At 41.8% G+C, this 18390-nt stretch overlaps 1 protein-coding gene across 2 annotated transcripts in view; it reads left to right on the forward strand.

The window, feature by feature from the left end:
* porb (P450 (cytochrome) oxidoreductase b) overlaps positions 1-12844 on the forward strand; it is a 103121-nt gene extending 90277 nt beyond the window's left edge. For both annotated transcript variants that reach the window (XM_034168178.1, XM_034168179.1), the window contains 9 exons: positions 3753-3851; positions 4118-4234; positions 4531-4649; positions 4900-5081; positions 6272-6421; positions 8573-8840; positions 9871-10016; positions 12183-12268; positions 12698-12844. In XM_034168178.1, coding sequence (XP_034024069.1) covers positions 3753-3851; positions 4118-4234; positions 4531-4649; positions 4900-5081; positions 6272-6421; positions 8573-8840; positions 9871-10016; positions 12183-12268; positions 12698-12842 — 1312 coding nt within the window. In that variant the 3' untranslated portion in view covers positions 12843-12844. The remainder of the gene's footprint in view (positions 1-3752; positions 3852-4117; positions 4235-4530; positions 4650-4899; positions 5082-6271; positions 6422-8572; positions 8841-9870; positions 10017-12182; positions 12269-12697) is intronic.
* The last annotated feature ends 5546 nt before the right edge of the window (positions 12845-18390 follow it).

Raw genomic sequence — 18390 nt, forward strand, 5'->3', positions numbered from 1 at the left:
AAAATTATTCAACATGTCGAATAATTCCGGGAGTGCTCCCGGAGAATTCGCGTGACGACGGAGACAACGCGAACAACGGCGTTTGATACTTTTTAATCGCCGTTTCATCCTGCCCCTTCCTGTAGTGCTGCAGTTTACACCGCCGTCATTGTCGGCTGGCGTTGTATCCCTAATCAACGGCGTGTAAAACGGCCATAGAGCCCACATCGGCGTCCTCAAGGGCACTTTAACCGGTGACAGAGGCAGACAAAACGGCGGCGCTAACGGACAGTACGCCGTTCTAAACGCCACCTCCCGGTTAACGGTGTTCCAAACGGCCGATAGGCGGCAGTCAATATAAAAACGCTAGCGTTCTGCATGCAGGCCTCTCACTCGCGGCCAGCTCCAGATATTTTTGCAGAGAAGCTCCAGTATGCCTCCTAAAAGAAAATTGGCAGCAGCAAGGACTTACCAAGAGGTCTGGTTCAGAAGCAGAGGGTAGCCCTGTGGTGGAGACGGAGCAACACGTTGAGGGGAAAGGGAAAGAGAAGAAAAGGCTGAGTATGAGCTCCCTCCCCCTGCAGTGACAGAGGCATGTATTCCTGCTGCTTCAGCCTGTTATACTCTGGGGGCGGAGCCTATATGCAAAAGTTCCTGGAGTAACGCAGGATTTGCCTGGATAAATCCAGCGGTACACAGGGCTGCAGAACACCGCCGTTCTCACGCGCGTCTTAACCTGCGATTGTAAAGGATAGAACTGGGTATTAACCCCCGTTGCCTGACATGTGCCAAATGCTACGGTGTCAAAACGCCACTTTATTCAGCGGATTTAGCGGTGTTTTATCCGCGTATTTGCGGCTAGTACGGCAGTCAAAACGCTGGCGAAATGCTCCGCCCCTTTCCACCGCGAAAACAGCCGGAACTACCGCGAACTTCGGTCTACGTACTACCCGCCGACAAAACCGTCTGTGTAAACCATGCTTAAGCCACTGTGCTGCATCTTTAAACTATTATCATTACTATTAAGCGTTTTGCGCAAATGTATTAAAACACAAAATCTTGAGCACATACGGTGCATTCAGAAAGTATTCACAGCACTTCACTTTTTCCAAAATGGATGAAATTTTTTTCCTCAAAATTCTACACACAATACGCCATAATGACAATGTGGAAAAAAACGTTTTTGAAATTTTTTGCAAATTTATTAAAAATAAAACTAAGAAATCATATGTACATAAGTATTTACAACATTTATCATGAATCTCAAAATTGAGCTCAGATGCATCCTGTTTCCTCTGATCATCCTTGAGATATTTCTACAGCTTAATTGGAGTCCACCTGGGCTAAATTCAGTTGATTGGACATGATTTGGAAAGAAACACACCTGTCTGCATATAAGGTCCCGCATTTGACAGTGCATGTCAGAGCACAAACCAAGCATGAAGTCAAAGGAATTGTCTGTAGACCTCAGACAGGATTGTCTCTAGGCACAAATCTGGGGAAGGGTACAGATATAATGACCAGTGGTGGGCACAGCTAACCAAAATGTTAGCTTCGATAACCATTAATCCAATAACAGAAGTTATCTTTTCTGACACTAAACTGATAAACTGCAAAAAAATTGTCTTTATTACAGATAGTCGATAACTTTTAGTATTGATTTGGGTGCGGCCACATCAGATTACACTGTCGGCTTCTGATAAACTAGTTTCACTTTAAGCGCTGCAGGGGCTGCTGGGTAAATTCAAGGCTCACAGACACATAAAAATGCACGAAAAATGAATGAATAAAAAATAAAACCCCAAACACTGTCATCATCTTTCAGAAGCAGTAAAACACAGTATTAGAAGTCAGTTTCTCGGTATTATGTACCATCATTTACGAACTAAAAAGCTGCTGCTTTTTTCACACACTTTTAACCCTCCGGCTTAAACAGCTGAAATACGTTCATTAATGCATTGATTGGCAGAATAAAAGACACGTAGCAAAGATAAATTCTTACCTGTTAGTTTCAGTGGGATTCATCTGAATAAATATAAACAATCCGCATAAAGCGTCCTTTTTTTAAATCCAAAACCGTGTCTAAACAGTGAAGAAAAGTCCCTCCCTTTGTACATACAACTGTGCCGTGAGAGCTCCTCTCCCCCACCAAGTCTTGGCTATTAAATTATACCATCAGCCACAAAGAAATAAAATGTTAAAATTAGTCCATTTTCTTCTTGTGTCAAGCAGACGATAACACTCAATGTAACATCCAAAGTGAACCTGAACTATACTACCCACAATGCTCCCTACGTTGACCGGCCAATCACGTTTTGCACTTAATGTTGCTGTCATCAGCAAGCGACAGGCAGGCAGTCTGCCACAAACACACAATAGACGAACTAAAATGTTTGATTTTAGGGTTTACAAATGTTTTTGACCGTTAAACATTGATCACTTTACCAGCAAAAAAAAAAAAAAAAAATGTTATCGGACTGAACGTTATCGGAACTAAATTTATTGGAAGATAATTGGTCCGATGATGGTTTTAAAACATATCTGAAAAGCTAATCCACTAGCAAAAACATTAGCTTTGATAATTATTGGTTATTAGATTAGCTGAACTGTGCCCACCACTGAAAATGACTCATGTCTCATTGAGCACAGTGACTTCCATCATCCATAAATGGAAGAAGTTCAGATTCACCAGGACTCTTCCTGGAGCTGACCTCCATCTAAACTAAGCGATCAGACTCTGACGATGGACTCTGACCATGAGAAACAAAATTCTCTGGTCTGATAAGACAACGATTGAATGCTTTGGCCTGAATGGCAGGCATCATGTTTGGAGGAAACCAGGCACCATTCCTACAGTGAAGCATGGTGGTGGCAGCATCATGCTGTAAGGATGTTTTTCAGTGACAGTAACTGGGACACTAGTCAGGATTGAGGGAAAGATGAATGCAGCAATGTATCAAGACATCCTGGATGAAAACCTGTTCCAGAGCGCTCTTGACCTCAGACTGGGGTGACGGTTCATCTTTCAGGAGGACAATAACCCTCACCACACAGCCAGTATATCAAAGGAGTGGCTTCAGGACCACTCTGTGAATGTCCTTGAGTGGCCCACACCTGAATTCGATTGAACATCTCTAGAGAGATCTGAAAATGGCTGTGCACCAACACTCCCCATCCACCCTGATGGAGCTTAAGATGTGCTGAAAAGAAGAATGGGCAAAAATGCCCAAAAATAGGTGCACCAAGCTTGTGGTATCATATTCAAGAAGACGTGAGGTTGTAATAACTGCCAAAGGTGCATCAACAAAGTATTAAGCAAAGGCTGTGAACACTTATGTACATGTGATTATTTCTTCTTCTCATTCTTCTTCTTCTTCTTCTTCTTCTTATTATTATTATTATTATTATTATTATTATTATAAATTTGCAAAAATAAATTAAAAGAAAAAACTTTTTTTTGGGTGTTATGAGTAGAATTTTGAGGGGAACAATGAATTTACTCAGTTTAGGAATCGGGCTGTACCATAAAACATGGAAAAAGTGAAACACTGAATACTTCTCGGATACACTGTACTAAGCACAATGTCTGAAGAACAAATTTACATATCATTTGAGCCAATTTGTCAAATGCTAAATCAATTGTTCAACCATCTGTACATTGAAAATCAAATGGTTATAATCATTGTCAGTATTATTGTTTGTTGATGCCCCTACAACATTCTGACTTTGAGTTTATATTAATATATGCATTTACAAGTTATTTTCTCACACAGCATCCGCCAGTATGAGCTGAAGGAGCACCCAGACATCAATATGAAGAATGTGTACACCGGAGAAATTGGCCGCTTGAAGAGTTTTGAAATCCAAAAGCCGTATGTATTGCAAAAAAGTTGTCATATCTGTTCACTTTTTACCTCATTTTCGAATCTGCAAAGTATACCAAAGTTCATTGTTTAAAAATTATGCATACTGCCCACTACTGGACAGAGGAAGTACTTTTTTGTATCCTTATGCTTTCATAAACTTAGGGCTGTATCTTATAGTCCTAATACACACAAATATGGTTTTATTTCACTTTTGGAGCTGTTCTGCCTTGTCCAGTGGTATGGCAATATTTAAGCTATGTCTTTATTTACAGGCCCTTTGATTCCAAAAACCCTTTCCTGGCACCAGTCACTGTCAAACGCAGACTCAACAAAGGTGGTCAGAGACATCTTATGCACCTAGAACTAGATATAACAGACTCCAAGATCAGGTGAGGCTGGCCAAGTATACCCAGTGAAGTTTTCACTTTCAATGTGGCTGTGTCTGAAGGTTTTTGTTTGTTTTTGTTTTTTTGTAATGCCCATCAGAATATACTGTAAAAACATTTTGTAATTGGCAGTTTTAAAACTATCCCAGTACTTTTCAAACACTTGATAATTCCCAATTAAGACAGCAAACATACTCATGTATGAGTTAGCACACGACCCCATTTTAGTTTTGTGAGTAGCTTTAATGAACAACTTGCATGTATCAAGTCCAAACCTTTATCACAATCTGTGATTTCAGGTATGAGTCAGGCGACCATGTTGCAGTTTTCCCCACAAATGACTCTGTGTTGGTGAACAAACTGGGACAAATCCTTGACGTGAGCCTTGATGTAGTTATCTCTCTCAACAACCTTGATGGTACGTTACAGTACAGTGAAAGAACCTTGAGTTTATTTGCATGGCATGCTCCTTGCTGTGGCCTTGCAACATGAGGTCCATCTTTATCTGTAAATGATTGTCACATCCTGCTCCAGTACCGACAGCATTGAAAGTTAAAGAACCTTGAGTTTATTAGCATGGTATGTTCCTTGTTATAGCCTTGCAACATAAGGGTCCATCTTTATCTTTAAATTATTTGCGATGTGTTTCTCCCCATCCCCCCTTTCAGAGGAGTCCAACAAGAAGCACCCGTTCCCCTGTCCCACAACCTACCGCACTGCCCTGACTCACTACCTGGACATCACTCACCCTCCTCGAACCAACATCCTCTATGAACTGGCACAGTATGCATCTGACCCCAAAGACCAAGAAAATATGCGCAAGATGGCCTCCTCCTCACCTGAGGGCAAGGTGTGAGGGGTGGTAATGGGGTTTTAACTTGAATAACTTACTATCAACCTCATAAAGCCCTTTTCACACCGGGCCCACTTCGAGTTGCTTCCTGTGGCGTCATGACGACGCAGGAATGTCTGCGTCAGGTGCACGCAGCAGGGGGCAGAGAGGAGGCGAGAACGCAGCCTGCAGGTTCTCTGCACAGAGAAATCAGAGTGCACAGTGTGACTGCGGACAGACTGTGCACTCTGATTTCTCTTCTAGTTTATATTTGTTCTTGTGCTGAGCTGCAGGTCTGCGCTCTGAGTTCTGTTATAGTTTATCTTTCCTCCTTTGACCGCGAGATGCACGCCCACGAACTGTCCATGAGCAAATGTGGAGATGTCTGGAGTTGTACTTGATGTGGACATGTCCTGTCTCTGGCAATCAGTCTTTGAGCAGGACTTATGTCTTTTTGTGTCATTTTTTTTTTAAACACAGTGATGAAAGAGTTTGAGGGGAGAACAAGGAACTAACTGCCTGCAGCCAGACAGTCTTTTTCTTTTAATTGTTCACATGTGCACGTGAACGAATCATCTGTGAGTGGACTAGAGATGTCCGGACTTTTTACTGGATGTGGACATGTCCTGTCTCTGGCAATCAGTCTGTGAGCAGGAGCTGCAGCAGCAGTAGCTGCAATCAGTATTTTTTTTTCTCTGCTCTTTTTGAGCATGTAGTTTTACTGCATACATGGTATAAAAACAATCCTGTGTGATTTATACTTTGGGAACAATGGAACACAGCAGGAATCATAAATTGGCGTTGGGTAACATTGTCTTGTGAGTGTGTGGCTTCCAGTCACGTTGAGTACCGTCGCGTTGCTCTGACTTGCGCTGAAATCACTTCATTTCTGCGTCGAGCACAGGATGCAAAAAAAATTAAACGTGTAATTTTTGGCGTCCGATTTGCTTCGTCCTTTGCGCCCCTCACGCTGTTGTGGCGGTGAGATACATCGACTTGGCACTGGGTTGCTTCCACGTGGCGTCGTCATGACACCGCACAACAAAACTCGAAGCAGCCCGGTGTGAAAAGGGCTTATGTGACAGAAATTTAACAATTTTATCTTCTCTGCAGAAATGAATTAGCACTGCAAATCATGCCATAATTTTTGTCTGGTAATGGATGGTTTTCTGTCTAATATGGATCATGTTTTTGTCTTTGTGTTACAGGCACTTTACCAGAGTTGGGTGCTGGATGCTAGTCGTAATATCCTTGCAATCCTGGAAGACATGCCATCCTTGAGACCCCCCATTGACCACTTGTGTGAGCTGCTGCCTCGTCTCCAGGCTCGCTACTACTCCATTGCGTCCTCGTCTAAGGTGATTCTTTAATGAAGAGTGGAAATGAGCTTTCAAAGCTTTTTTCCCCACATGTGCACTGTCTTGTGTTTCTGCAGTCAGTTACAGGATACTCCTGGTTGTAAAAAGATGGCAAATGATGTATGCCGGTGGTTCCAAATGTTCACTTAGGTGTCTGTTAGATCTAGATTAGTTGAGCAGACCAGAAAGAGTTAATCAGCCTTTGGTACAGCTATTGCTACTATTGTATACTCCAGTGCAAATGCTATTTTTATTTCTGAAATACTCCAAGTCTTAAAAAAAAAGCTTTTCTGTGGGATGTTTTTCATTACTGGTCTTAAAAAAAAAGCTTTTCTGTGGGATGTTTTTCATTACTGATTGCTCTGATGATTATTTAATCGATTAGTTGTTTGGTCTGTAAAATGGTGAAAAATGTTATGTGCTCCCCAAAAGCCTCAGATAAATGTACTTAAATGTGTATTATTCACAACACAAAGATATTCAGTTTACTGTAAGAAATGAGACAAATTCACAAAACAAATGAGACAATATTCACATTTAAGAAGCTGAAATAAGAGACTCAAAAACAATTAAAGGACATGTTGCACAGAATTCATAACTCAGAATTTGGCTTGTGGATGTCATGTGATGATATACGAGGTCTGTTAGAAAAGTATCGGACCTTTTTATTTTTTTTCAAAAACCATATGGATATGAATCACGTGTGATTGCATCAGCCAAGCTTGAACCTTCGTGCGCATGCGTGAGTTTTTTCACGCCTGTCGGTTGCGTCATTCGCCTGTGAGCAGGCTTTGGGTGAGCAGTGGTCCACCCCTCTCGTCGGATTTTTATTGCGAATAAATGTCTGAACGATTTGGAGCTTTGCTGCATCAATTTTTTCCAGAAACTGTGAGAGACCTCCAGGTGGACACCATTCGGAAAATTCTGTTGGCTTTCAGGGACGATTTTATGGGATTACACAGATTAAGGAGTGCTCCAACTGGTTTAAAGACCGCCCACAGCTGCTGAGAGCGCGCCGCGCTCTGAGCGCCGATCGACAGGCTGAATCAACTAGATCATTTCCAACGTGAAGGCTTTGTTGATCCGGGACGTTGTCTGACTTACACAAAAATGGCAGGAGACGTGGACATCAGTACTTTTTGGCACATTCCACTGTTACAGGAGTTTTTTTCATGGAAAGAAAAGCGGACGGATGCGCCACTGTGCCGTTCATGGCGCGGCACAAAACCACCTCTGTGTTGGTCTTACAGGACGGCTTTGAGATGGCTTTCTGATGGCTGTCGCTGGGTTTTCAGTCGTGTGACTAACCGAGAAATTGTGGATGAGCTTGACATGCCAGAACATGTCCTGTGAGGCTTCATCACGGCGTTGCTTTGCGCCATGCGGCACCGCCGCAACGCGCGGAATTCCTCCGCTCCTCTTTCCATGACAAAAACTCCTGTAACAGTGGAATGTGCCGTTCATTTTGAAACTGGACGCTATGTTTTATCCGGGATGTCCTCTGACTAGCACAGGAATTGCGGAAGACGTGGACATCAGCACTTTTTCGGTACATTGAGACAGACGTGCGGAGGAATTCCGCGCACAATCACGAGCTGGTGGAAACTCCTAAAACTCCAGAAAATGGCATATTCCCAACTTTTTTCAAGCTTCTGCTTGCAGGTCCACTGATCTGCATGCATGCTGAGCCATCACTGTCGAATAAATGGTGACGTAGTTTCATGAACTGACGTTGCAGCGTTCATTTCACTCTGTTTGCTGTTGTGCTGTTTCTGTGTTTGCTCAGATTGACGTCGCCCGCCGAAAAATGAGTGAAATGTTTTCCAGAAATGCACTTGCTGACTTGCAGAGCGAGAGGTTTAATTATCAATAAAATACATCAGTGACCACTAAATATGACCGGATATGCATGAACAGACTTAAACCACAAATATTCTGATGTTATGTTATTGAGCGGCACATTAAAAAGCACGCGACATGTCCTTTAATCGATTATATCCACTTTCCCTCCTTGAATAAATCAGGACTGCCTTGTGGAGTATTGTCAGTGTACGGTACTGTAGTCTCACATGGAGAACAATAATTCCCACATTTAGTGCAGAAACAATGATCAAAATTGTTATCAGTGATTTAGTGATTATTATTTTTCAGGTTCACCCCAACAGTATCCACATCTGTGCTGTGGTGGTGGAGTACGAGACTAAGACTGGTCGCATCAACAAGGGTGTAGCCACCAACTGGCTGAAGAATAAACAGATCACTAATAATGGCCACAAATCCACCGTTCCCATGTATGTTCGCAAATCTCAGTTCCGGCTGCCCTTCAAGGCCAGCAACCCAGTGGTCATGGTTGGCCCTGGAACAGGAATTGCTCCCTTCATGGGCTTTATCCAAGAACGGGGGTGGCTCAAAGAGCAAGGTGAGTTTGGGGGGATTAAACAAAATAAAAACAAATGCAGACAAGATTCAAACAAATGAAAGAAAAACCATACTTGCTCATTGTAGAAGCACAAAATTTCAGGAAAAGCCAATGACATAATGAGCTGCTTTTCTGATATGCACTCTGTGGAGTGTGAAGATGTGCAAAGGAAGGAACCCCTCATATAATTACACAATGTGCCCATTGTGTTTGTGGGGATAAGACAGTGATGATGCTAATAAATGTAGCTACAAAGCACATTACTTCTGTTCAGCTGTCTGAATCATCGTTTATAGTTTCAAGAGCCCAAATAGCAGATTTGAATATGTATCACTCTTCCACAGTGGAGGAGTTTAAGTATCTTGGGGTCTTGTTCACGAGAGAGGGATGGACGGAGCATGAGATCGATAGACGGATCGGTGCAGCATCTGCAGTGATGCAGTCGCTGTATCAGACCGTCGTGGTGAAGAGAGAGCTGAGCAGGGGGCAAAGCTCTCGATTTACCGATCGATCTACGTTCTGACTCTCACCTATGGTCAAGAGTTTGGCTCATGACCGAAAGAACGAGATCGCGAGTACAAGCAGCTGAGATGAGTTTCCTCCGCAGGGTTGCTGGGCGCGCCCTTAGAGATAGGGTGAGGAGCTCGGTCACTCGGGAGGAGCTCGGAGTCGAGCCGCTGCTCCTCCCCGTCGAAAGGAGCCAGCTGAGGTGGCTCGGGCATCTTTATCGGATGCCCCCTGGACGCCTTGCTGGAGAGGTGTTCCGGGCACCTCCCATAGGGAGGAGGCCTTGGGGAAGACCCAGGACACGCTGGAGGGACTATGTCTCGCAGCTGCCTTGGGGTTCCCCCGGAGCAGCTGGGGGAGGTGTGTGTGGATCGGGAGGTCTGGGCAGCTTTGCTTGAGCTGCTGCCTCTGCGACCCGACCTCGGATGAAGCGGAAGAAAATGGATGGATGGAATATGCATCATCAGCAAATTTAAAATAACCTTTGTAGTATTATTTATTTGTTTATTTAATGGCCATACAGGAAAGGACGTTGGTGAGACGGTGATGTATTTTGGCTGCAGACATAAGAACGAGGATTATATTTACCAGGAGGAGCTGGAGAAGGCAGAAAGGCATAATGTTCTGACACAGCTTAATGTTGCCTTCTCTAGAGACCAAGACTACAAGGTAAGGCTGTTTACCTGAGTCTTTCTTAAGTTCTCTTAATGTTCACAACCACAACAATGAATGATTTTCATTACGGCTGAAACGATTCGAGTAATTCGATTACAACAAATGTTCGAGGCAAATTGTTTGCCTCAAGGTTTCGTTTAAAGCTGTCTTACATATGCCAGGCCTGTATGTGGCGCTGTAACGCTCCCACAAAAAACACAGAAGACCATAGCGGTAATCAATGTAGCAGGCGATGCTACAAGTTTGCAAAGCCACACACTGAGTAAATTAAAGCCTTTTTAAGAGAAAAGGTCTGCGCGGATCGTCTGAAACGGACTTATTGCGCATTTAAAGTGAAGCAATGTGTTTGTATATATTTTTTAAAAAACACGTTTTGCTCCACTGGCCGTTCTCCACCTCCGCAGATGAAGTGAAAGGACGCGCACTTTAAATGACTCATGTTTAATGATTAAAAAAAAAAGCTTTAATTCAGATTTGGTAAGAGTTTTTAATCAACAGGCAGTTTTTGTGGAAATGCTGCAATCCACAGCCATTTTCAAAGGCTGTGTTATTCGCCAAGTATCCACAGAAAACAAAGAATTCGACTTTGGTTTGAGCTACACTCTGTACAGCATGTATAAATATACACTAAACACTGAGTAAATCACAGTAATAAAAAATGCAAATGAAATATGCAATAAGAAGGGAAAAAAGAATGCACACTGAAGAGTTCACAGACTTGCCTGGGCTTATGGTTGGGCAAAGCTCTAAAACTCTTAATATGAAAAAATTAATAACCCGGCAAAACAGAGAGAAGGAACACCCTAAACTTAAAAAACTGCATGATGGCACAGAAACATTGTGCCACTGCTTTAGGGAGAGCCCTGCCACTATTGATATTGTTTAAAACCACAAAGGTACTTTTTATCTGATTATTTTATCAATTAATCGAGTAATCGATAGAATATTCGATTATGAAAATATGTGATAGCTGCAGCCCTAATTTTCATGTTGCAATAGAGCAGCACCTACGCACATGCGTGATGACGTCACAACTCTGTCCGGTTAGGGAGACGCGGTTTCTTTCAACAAGAACTGTCAGAAACTTTCTCATGTGGTTGGAGTTGTGTGGAGGTAGGAATAGCCTTTTGAATGCTTGAATAATGATGTCAGTCACACAAAGAAATCAAATAATAGTGAAAACATGTTCATTGTGCCTAGAATAATGGTATTTTGGTCATTGAACTTTCCTAGCAACAAATGTAAAGCCCCAGCCACACAGCACTAACGAAGGACACAGAAGCCAAAACAAAACAAGAAATCTGGACTTACGTTGACTTTCGGAGGCATCGTTTAAGTGGCGTCCAGCTTCAATTGGTCAGCCGCTTTGTGAGGCGTCATAACAAGCTGTTGTTTCTAATGACGCCAACCACGCGAGCGAGAGGCTCCTTAACCGGAAGTCTCGGTTTCAAGGTGGCGGCGCAACTTAAAAATTGTCCATTCTTTTACAGTTCCAGCTGCACTGATATAGGTTCTGTAAGTGTTCTTTGTGTCAGGCTGGTAACTTGGTTATACAACTGCTGTTGTTGCTCTTCAGGCATCAGCACAAAGTTCTCATTTAATATTTCTGCTGCTATAGGTGTAGCATGTTTAAACATTTTAGCTCCCTCATCTGAAAATCGAAATCCCATTAATATCTGTTTGATGAAGTGCATCTGTGGAATTATTGCACTGTCTCCCTTTGTTTTTTTAATTCTGTGTAAGATAACTTGGCAGCCTTTCTGCTGCTGTAGCAGCAGTCTGTCACGCACAATTTCTTTAACACCAGGGTTTCAAACATGCAAATTCAGACTCTCTCAGCACCTGCTAAATTTCTTTTTGACCTTGGTAAATCATGTTGCATGTGCAAGCCTCACCAAATTGCATATTCATGAAAGCAAACAGGCTAACTGGACAGCAGTTTGCTCATTTGAAGGCTCAGTCTCCAGTCTGCTCAGTTAATAAATCAGCATGCACTTTTTTCAACAATTTTTTTTTTTTCTTTTTTGCAAATGGTCTGGTGTTTGTGCACGTTTTAACACACACCTTTAGTAAATCAAGGCCACTGTGTCTGTGTATAATACTGTTCACTGTGAAAGTGAATGGCTGCAATTAACTGTTTTTTTTTCTCTCTTAAAAAAGGTGTATGTGCAACATCTCCTGAAGAAAAATAAAGAGCATGTGTGGAAGCTAATTAACACAGATAACGCTCATATCTACATATGCGGGTAATTACTTTTTTTTGTCTTACAGTTTCAGTTTAGTTTTTAGCGAGTCAAAATAAGGAACCCACATCTTAAATTGTTAATGTTGTGGAATCATTTGGATTTTTTAAAGATTGTTTCAGTAGACTTAAAGTTGTTGATGTTTTGTATCAGATTTAGCCCAGAATCTTTATTGTATTTGAACATTTAGTGTAATGAAATAAAATGTGAAGATTAGAAAATGTTATTCAAATCTTCTAATTATATTGAAGCTGTTCCTCTTTTTGGTGTGTTTAGTATTTTTTTAATAAATTTACATTAGCACCTCTTCTACTATAATGTGAACATTATTCCTAGATGATATTTATTTTGTAATTAGAAGGCAACGTCAATAAATTTATAAATGTACAACATGAAAGGTTAGCCCATAAAATGTCTTCTTTCCTGGTTTAGGGATGCAAGGAACATGGCAAAGGATGTGCAGATGGCTTTCCATGACATTGCAGAGGAGCTGGGAGGCATGACGCGAACTCAGGCCACAGATTACATCAAGAAACTCATGACCAAGGGACGTTACTCCCAGGATGTGTGGAGTTAGGCTTGAAAGCATCCTCTCAGATTCAACTAGCTTTTTTAGTGTTTTTGTGTCTTGTTTTTTCATGACAAGAAAGCACTTGTTCATACTTCCCCAGGTTCTTGAACGCTAACAGACAATTATTAGGCTTCGTGTCTGTCAACTCTTACCTCAGCAGGTTTTGCTTAATACACTCATTAGCATTTCAGTCTGTATTTCCTGTGTATCTACATCATGTGTCTTCGGAGGTCCCCATTTATTTAAGTTTGCCTGGTTCCCAGGACAAACTGTGGTTACCCAGTCTAGATTCCTGGGACTGTTAATTTAAAAATCAAAACAACCAACAAACAAAAAACCCATCTAAATGAATGCAAATGGTCTCTGAATGAATTATGGGTCATCTGGTATAGGGGTGGGGGTACACCATGTCATAGTTTTCACCAGTGTAGTAGGGTGCCACGATATCTATTGTAGATATGGAATGACTAGTCAAAATAGTCGACTACAACTAGCTAACATCCGCCTAGTGGACTACTTTTTATTAGTTGACTAGTCGAAATCCATTTATTAAGTTCATTTAACTCTTAAAAGAATAGACCTGCTGGAGCTGCCACCACTCCCTTCACTCAGTGAAGAAAGTGTATGAACTTTGACAGGTGAATTAGTCTGCTCCAACAGGTAGTCTGTGCCTAGTAAATGAATGCAGGTATTGTCTTCATGCTTCCTCTTTTGGCTGCTCCTGTTAGGAGTCGCCACAGTCGATCAGTCGTTTGCATCTCACCCCGTCCTCTGTATCTTCCTCTGTCGCAGCAGCCACCTGAATGTCCTCCCTCCCCCCATCCATAAACCTGCTCTTTGACCTTCCTCTTTTCCTCCTGCCTGTTGGCTCCGTCCTCAGCATCCTTCTCCCTGTATACCCTGTGTCCCTCCTCTGCACATGTCCAAACCATCTCAATGTCGCCTTTCTGACTTTGTCTCCAAACCTTCCCACCCAAGCTGTCCCTCTGATATGTTCATTCCTATTCCTGTCCATTCTTGCTATGCCCAAAGAGAATCTCAACATCTTGAGCTCCACCTTCAGCTCTGCCTCCTGTCTTTTTTTAGTGCCACCATCTCTAAGCCGAACAACATAGCTTGTCTCACTATTGTCGTGTAAACTTTCCCCTTCACTCTTGCACATATTCTTCAGTCACAAATTCCCACTCCACCCTGGCTACACTCTCGTCTTCGCCTCTCTACCGCACTCTCCCTTACTTTGGACAGTTGACCCCAAGTATTTAAACTCATCTACTTTCACCACTTCTACTCCTTGTAACTGCATTCTTACACTGGGCTCCTTCTTATTCACACACATGTACTCAGTCTTGTTCCTACTGACTTTCATTCCCCTGCTCTCCAGAGCATATCTCCACCTCTCCAGGCTAGACTCAACCTGCTCTCTACTCTCACTACAGATCACAACAGTGGTGGGCACAGATAACCAAAAAATGAACTTCGATAACAGATAATAAGATAACTGAAAAGTTATCTTTGATAAAGATAAACTGATAAACCACCCAAAAATGTATCGGAAGTTACACATAATCGATAAATTCTGGTGTTGTCTATGGGACATTTGCAGTTACTAAAGAGCTGAAATTGATTTTTAACACGATCGCTTTTGAAAGCATCAAAAGCGGTAAAAGACCTAAAGAATAAGCAAGAATGTTTGACCATGCTGCCCCCTGCAGGAAGCAGCACAGACAAATCCTGAGAGCACCCACGAAATCAACTCTTTACTAATCATAATCATTTTTCTTTCAACATTCTGCCCCTGCTGGAAGCTCTTGTTTACAACAGCGCTCCCACCACAGAGGCACACCAAGAGCAGCCATAAGGTCAGCTCCCTATCAATTTCAACACCCCGGTCAGGCGGAGGTCTTGAAACATAAAGTCATACTAACTTATGTTTTTTTGAAAATACTGATAGAATAACTCCATTAATGTCAAGTCTGTCATTTGTGCAAAGTTAAAATATAACATATCTTTTAATGTTGAATAAGGCACTAATTCTGAGGTTTTGTAACAAACACAGACCGCAAAGCATTCTGGGTAAAAGTGCTAAACAGTGATTGGTTCAGTAATCCATTATGTAAACCAACACGTTAATGTGACGTGTGTCGTGTGTTGGTTTAAAGATAAATGTGCTTTTGTAAAATATTCCATTTTTATTTGTAAAAACGCATTTTTACGGAGCCCTGGAAGTGTCATCGCAATTGCATGTTTTAAAACTTTTATGATGTTGTAAAACGTGCACTCAATATTAGTAAGTAAGTAAGTAAATTTATTTATATAGTGCCTTTCACAGACATAAGGCCATGTACACACGTTGTCGGGTATTTGTAAAACCGAATATCTTACCCTTTCAGTTTGGGGAAAAAACTTCATCCACACTACGTCGTTTAAAAAAAAAAAATCCATCCACATCGAACCATATATATGTGTTGTAATTAGTCTGCCAAACCTTTGGGTGGTGGTACTGATTAAAATTCTATACAATCAGGAGCCTTATTCTCTTGTCGTCACTTCCACAAAAACTAAAAACATGGCGCCAACCTCGTTCGTCTGGACCGATAAGGAGTCGGAATTACTTCTAACCGTAGTTTTAGAATACAAAGTTAACATATATGCACACAAAAAGCGCCTGGACAATGGACAATACCAACACTTTGAGAGCAGCCATGTACCCAGACGTTTAATACTGCCATGAACACTCCTGGCCTGTAGATGGCAGTAGCGGCCTTGAAAAAATGTCAAACAAAATTCCAGATAATCCGTATCTGCTACATTTAAGATGCGTGGAATTTAACAAACACAAATACACTAACGTCTATAAACCCAGAGAATATATTCACGAGAGTTTTAGGCACTACAGTTTAATGCTGTTATCTGTGGACCCTGAACAGATGTCTGAAATGCATTTGTCCTGTCGTGAACGTCTGAGATTACCTTATGCTACCCATAATGCATTGCTGCCTGGCACAGCATGTGCTCACAAAACCTTAAAAATTAGCACATTACTTTAAAACGAAAACATATATCTGATATTTCACTTTATAAACTTCAGACATGACAATAATTTTAAATAACCTGTCTAAAATTTGAACCATAAGTTAAACATGTATGCCTCTGGATGACTTGGTGACATTGCGATTATATTAGTATGGTGTTAAAGGAAATGACTTTTTTTTGGTCACCAGTTCTCCTTTGCTTACAGACGATAGAGTGGTTTCTGATTGCAGAGGGTAGAACAACATGCCTATTAGGAAACTTTTAACAGGTCGGTCTCAACAGTTTTAAAAATGTTTTTCACTGTTCAGCTTAGTTTAGTACATTATCAATCTAAAAGTTATCGAACGGTAATTCATCGGAAGATAATTAGTCCGATGATGGTTTTTAAATTTATCTAAAAAGATAATCCGATAATGAAAACATTATCTTCGATAATTATCTATTATCAGAAGTGTGCCCACCACTGGATCACAATGTCATCTGCAAACATCATAGTCCATGGAAACTCCTGTCTGATCTCATCTGTCAACCTGTCCATCACCATTGCAAACAAGAAAGGACTCAGAGCTGATCCTTGGTGTAATCCCACCTCCACCTTGAATGAGTCTGTCATTCCTACTGTGCATCTCACTGCTGTCACACTATTATTGTACATGTCCTGCACTACCTTCACATACTCCTCTGCCACTCAAGACATCCTCATGTAATACCACAACTCTTCTCTTGGCACCCTGTCATAAGCTTCATCTAATTCCACAAACACACAATGTAACTCCTTCTGGCCTTCTCTATACTTTTCCATCAGTATTCTCAGTGAAACATTGCATCTCTAGTGCTCTTTCTCGGCATGAAACGATATGCTCACAGATCGTCACCTGTTTTCTAAGCCTAGTTTCTACTCTTATTTCCCATAGCTTCATGCTGTGGCTGTTCAACTTCATAGTGCAGCAGACAACTGAAACAGTCCCTCACTTGGTGATACAAGCGTCAGATTTGGCTTGAATGTTCTTCATAAATCATTGTTTGACAAAAAAAGTGCTGGCCACTTGAAAGTCCAATATGGTGGCCAGGTAGGGGTCAATGAAGAACTACATAGGGGTCAAAATTTAGAAATGCTCCAATTATATTGAAAACTATAACTGTATTTGTCTGATCATAAATATTCCAAAAATGTATAGTTTGGACTAAGACTGAATGTTATGGTGTAAAAACAGCTAGAATGGTGACAAAGGTCAATTTCAGTCTGTATAGGGGTCAAAAGTTGAAGTTGCTCCAATTTTGTTAAAAAGTAGTGCACTCATGTCTACTTCAACTCTCTGACTATCCTGATTCTTTTTTTTTCCCCAACCTCTTTCTCCTTGTGCTTTCCAGGACCTCTTCATTCCACGACCAAGTCTCCTTGTCTTCTTTCCTCTGTCCAGATGTCACACCCAGTACCTTCCCAGCTCTCTCTCTCACCACGTCTGCAGTACTTTTCCCCTCTATCCTGTGACTGTCTCACCTGTTCACTAAATTTCACACAACAGTCTTCCTCCTTCAACTTCCACCATCTGATCGTTTGAGCTCTCACGCTCTACTTCACATCTAAAGCCATCCTACAAACCACCATCCTACGCTGTCTAGCTACACTCTCTCCTGCCACCACGTTACAGTCTCTGATTTCTTGCTTTGCTTGCATCGCCTACAAAGAATGTTGTCCACCTGTGTGGACCTTCCTCCACTCTAATATGTCACCCTGTGTTCCTCCTTTTTGTTAAAGTAGGTATTCACCACAGTCATTTCTATCCTTTTTGCAAAATCAACTACTATCTGCCCTTCCACATTCCTGCTTTGATACCATATCTACCCATTACTTCCTCATCACCTCTGTTCTCTTCGCCAACATGCCCATTGAAGTCCGCTCCTATCACCACTCTTTCATGCTTGGGCACACTATCCACCACCTCATCTAACTCACTCCAGCAATCTTTCTCCTTCATCTCGCAACCTACCTGTGGGACGTGCATTGATGATATTCATCATCACCCCTTCAATTTCTGACTTCACACTCATCTCTCTGTCAGATGCTCACTTAATGTCCTACACACTCTTAACATATTCTTCCTTTAAAATGACCCAACACCATTTCTCTTCCTATCCACACCATGATACAACAGCTTGAATTCACTGCCGATGCTCCTGTTCTTACTTCTGTTCCACCTGGTCTCTTGCAGACACAATACGACCTTTCCCCTCTCCATCATATCAGCCAGCTTTCTCCCTTTACCAGTCATACTGCCAACATTCAAAGTCCCCACTCTCACTTCGAACCCTTTGCGTTTTCCTCTTCTGTCTGTGGACATGTTCTCCTGCTCTTCTTCTTCACCAAGCAGTTGTCCAAATTCCGGCAGCACCCTGTTGGGCAGTGGCACTGGTAGCAGTCGTTGTTAACCAGGGCCTCGACCGATCTTGTATGGAAATTTGACTTGTACTCTGCTTGGTTGGGCTGGCTTTTTTTTTCTTTTTTTTTTTTTTACACTGG

The sequence above is a fragment of the Thalassophryne amazonica genome, chromosome 4 (assembly GCF_902500255.1).
Source record: "Thalassophryne amazonica chromosome 4, fThaAma1.1, whole genome shotgun sequence".
Taxonomy (NCBI): Eukaryota; Metazoa; Chordata; class Actinopteri; order Batrachoidiformes; family Batrachoididae; genus Thalassophryne; species Thalassophryne amazonica.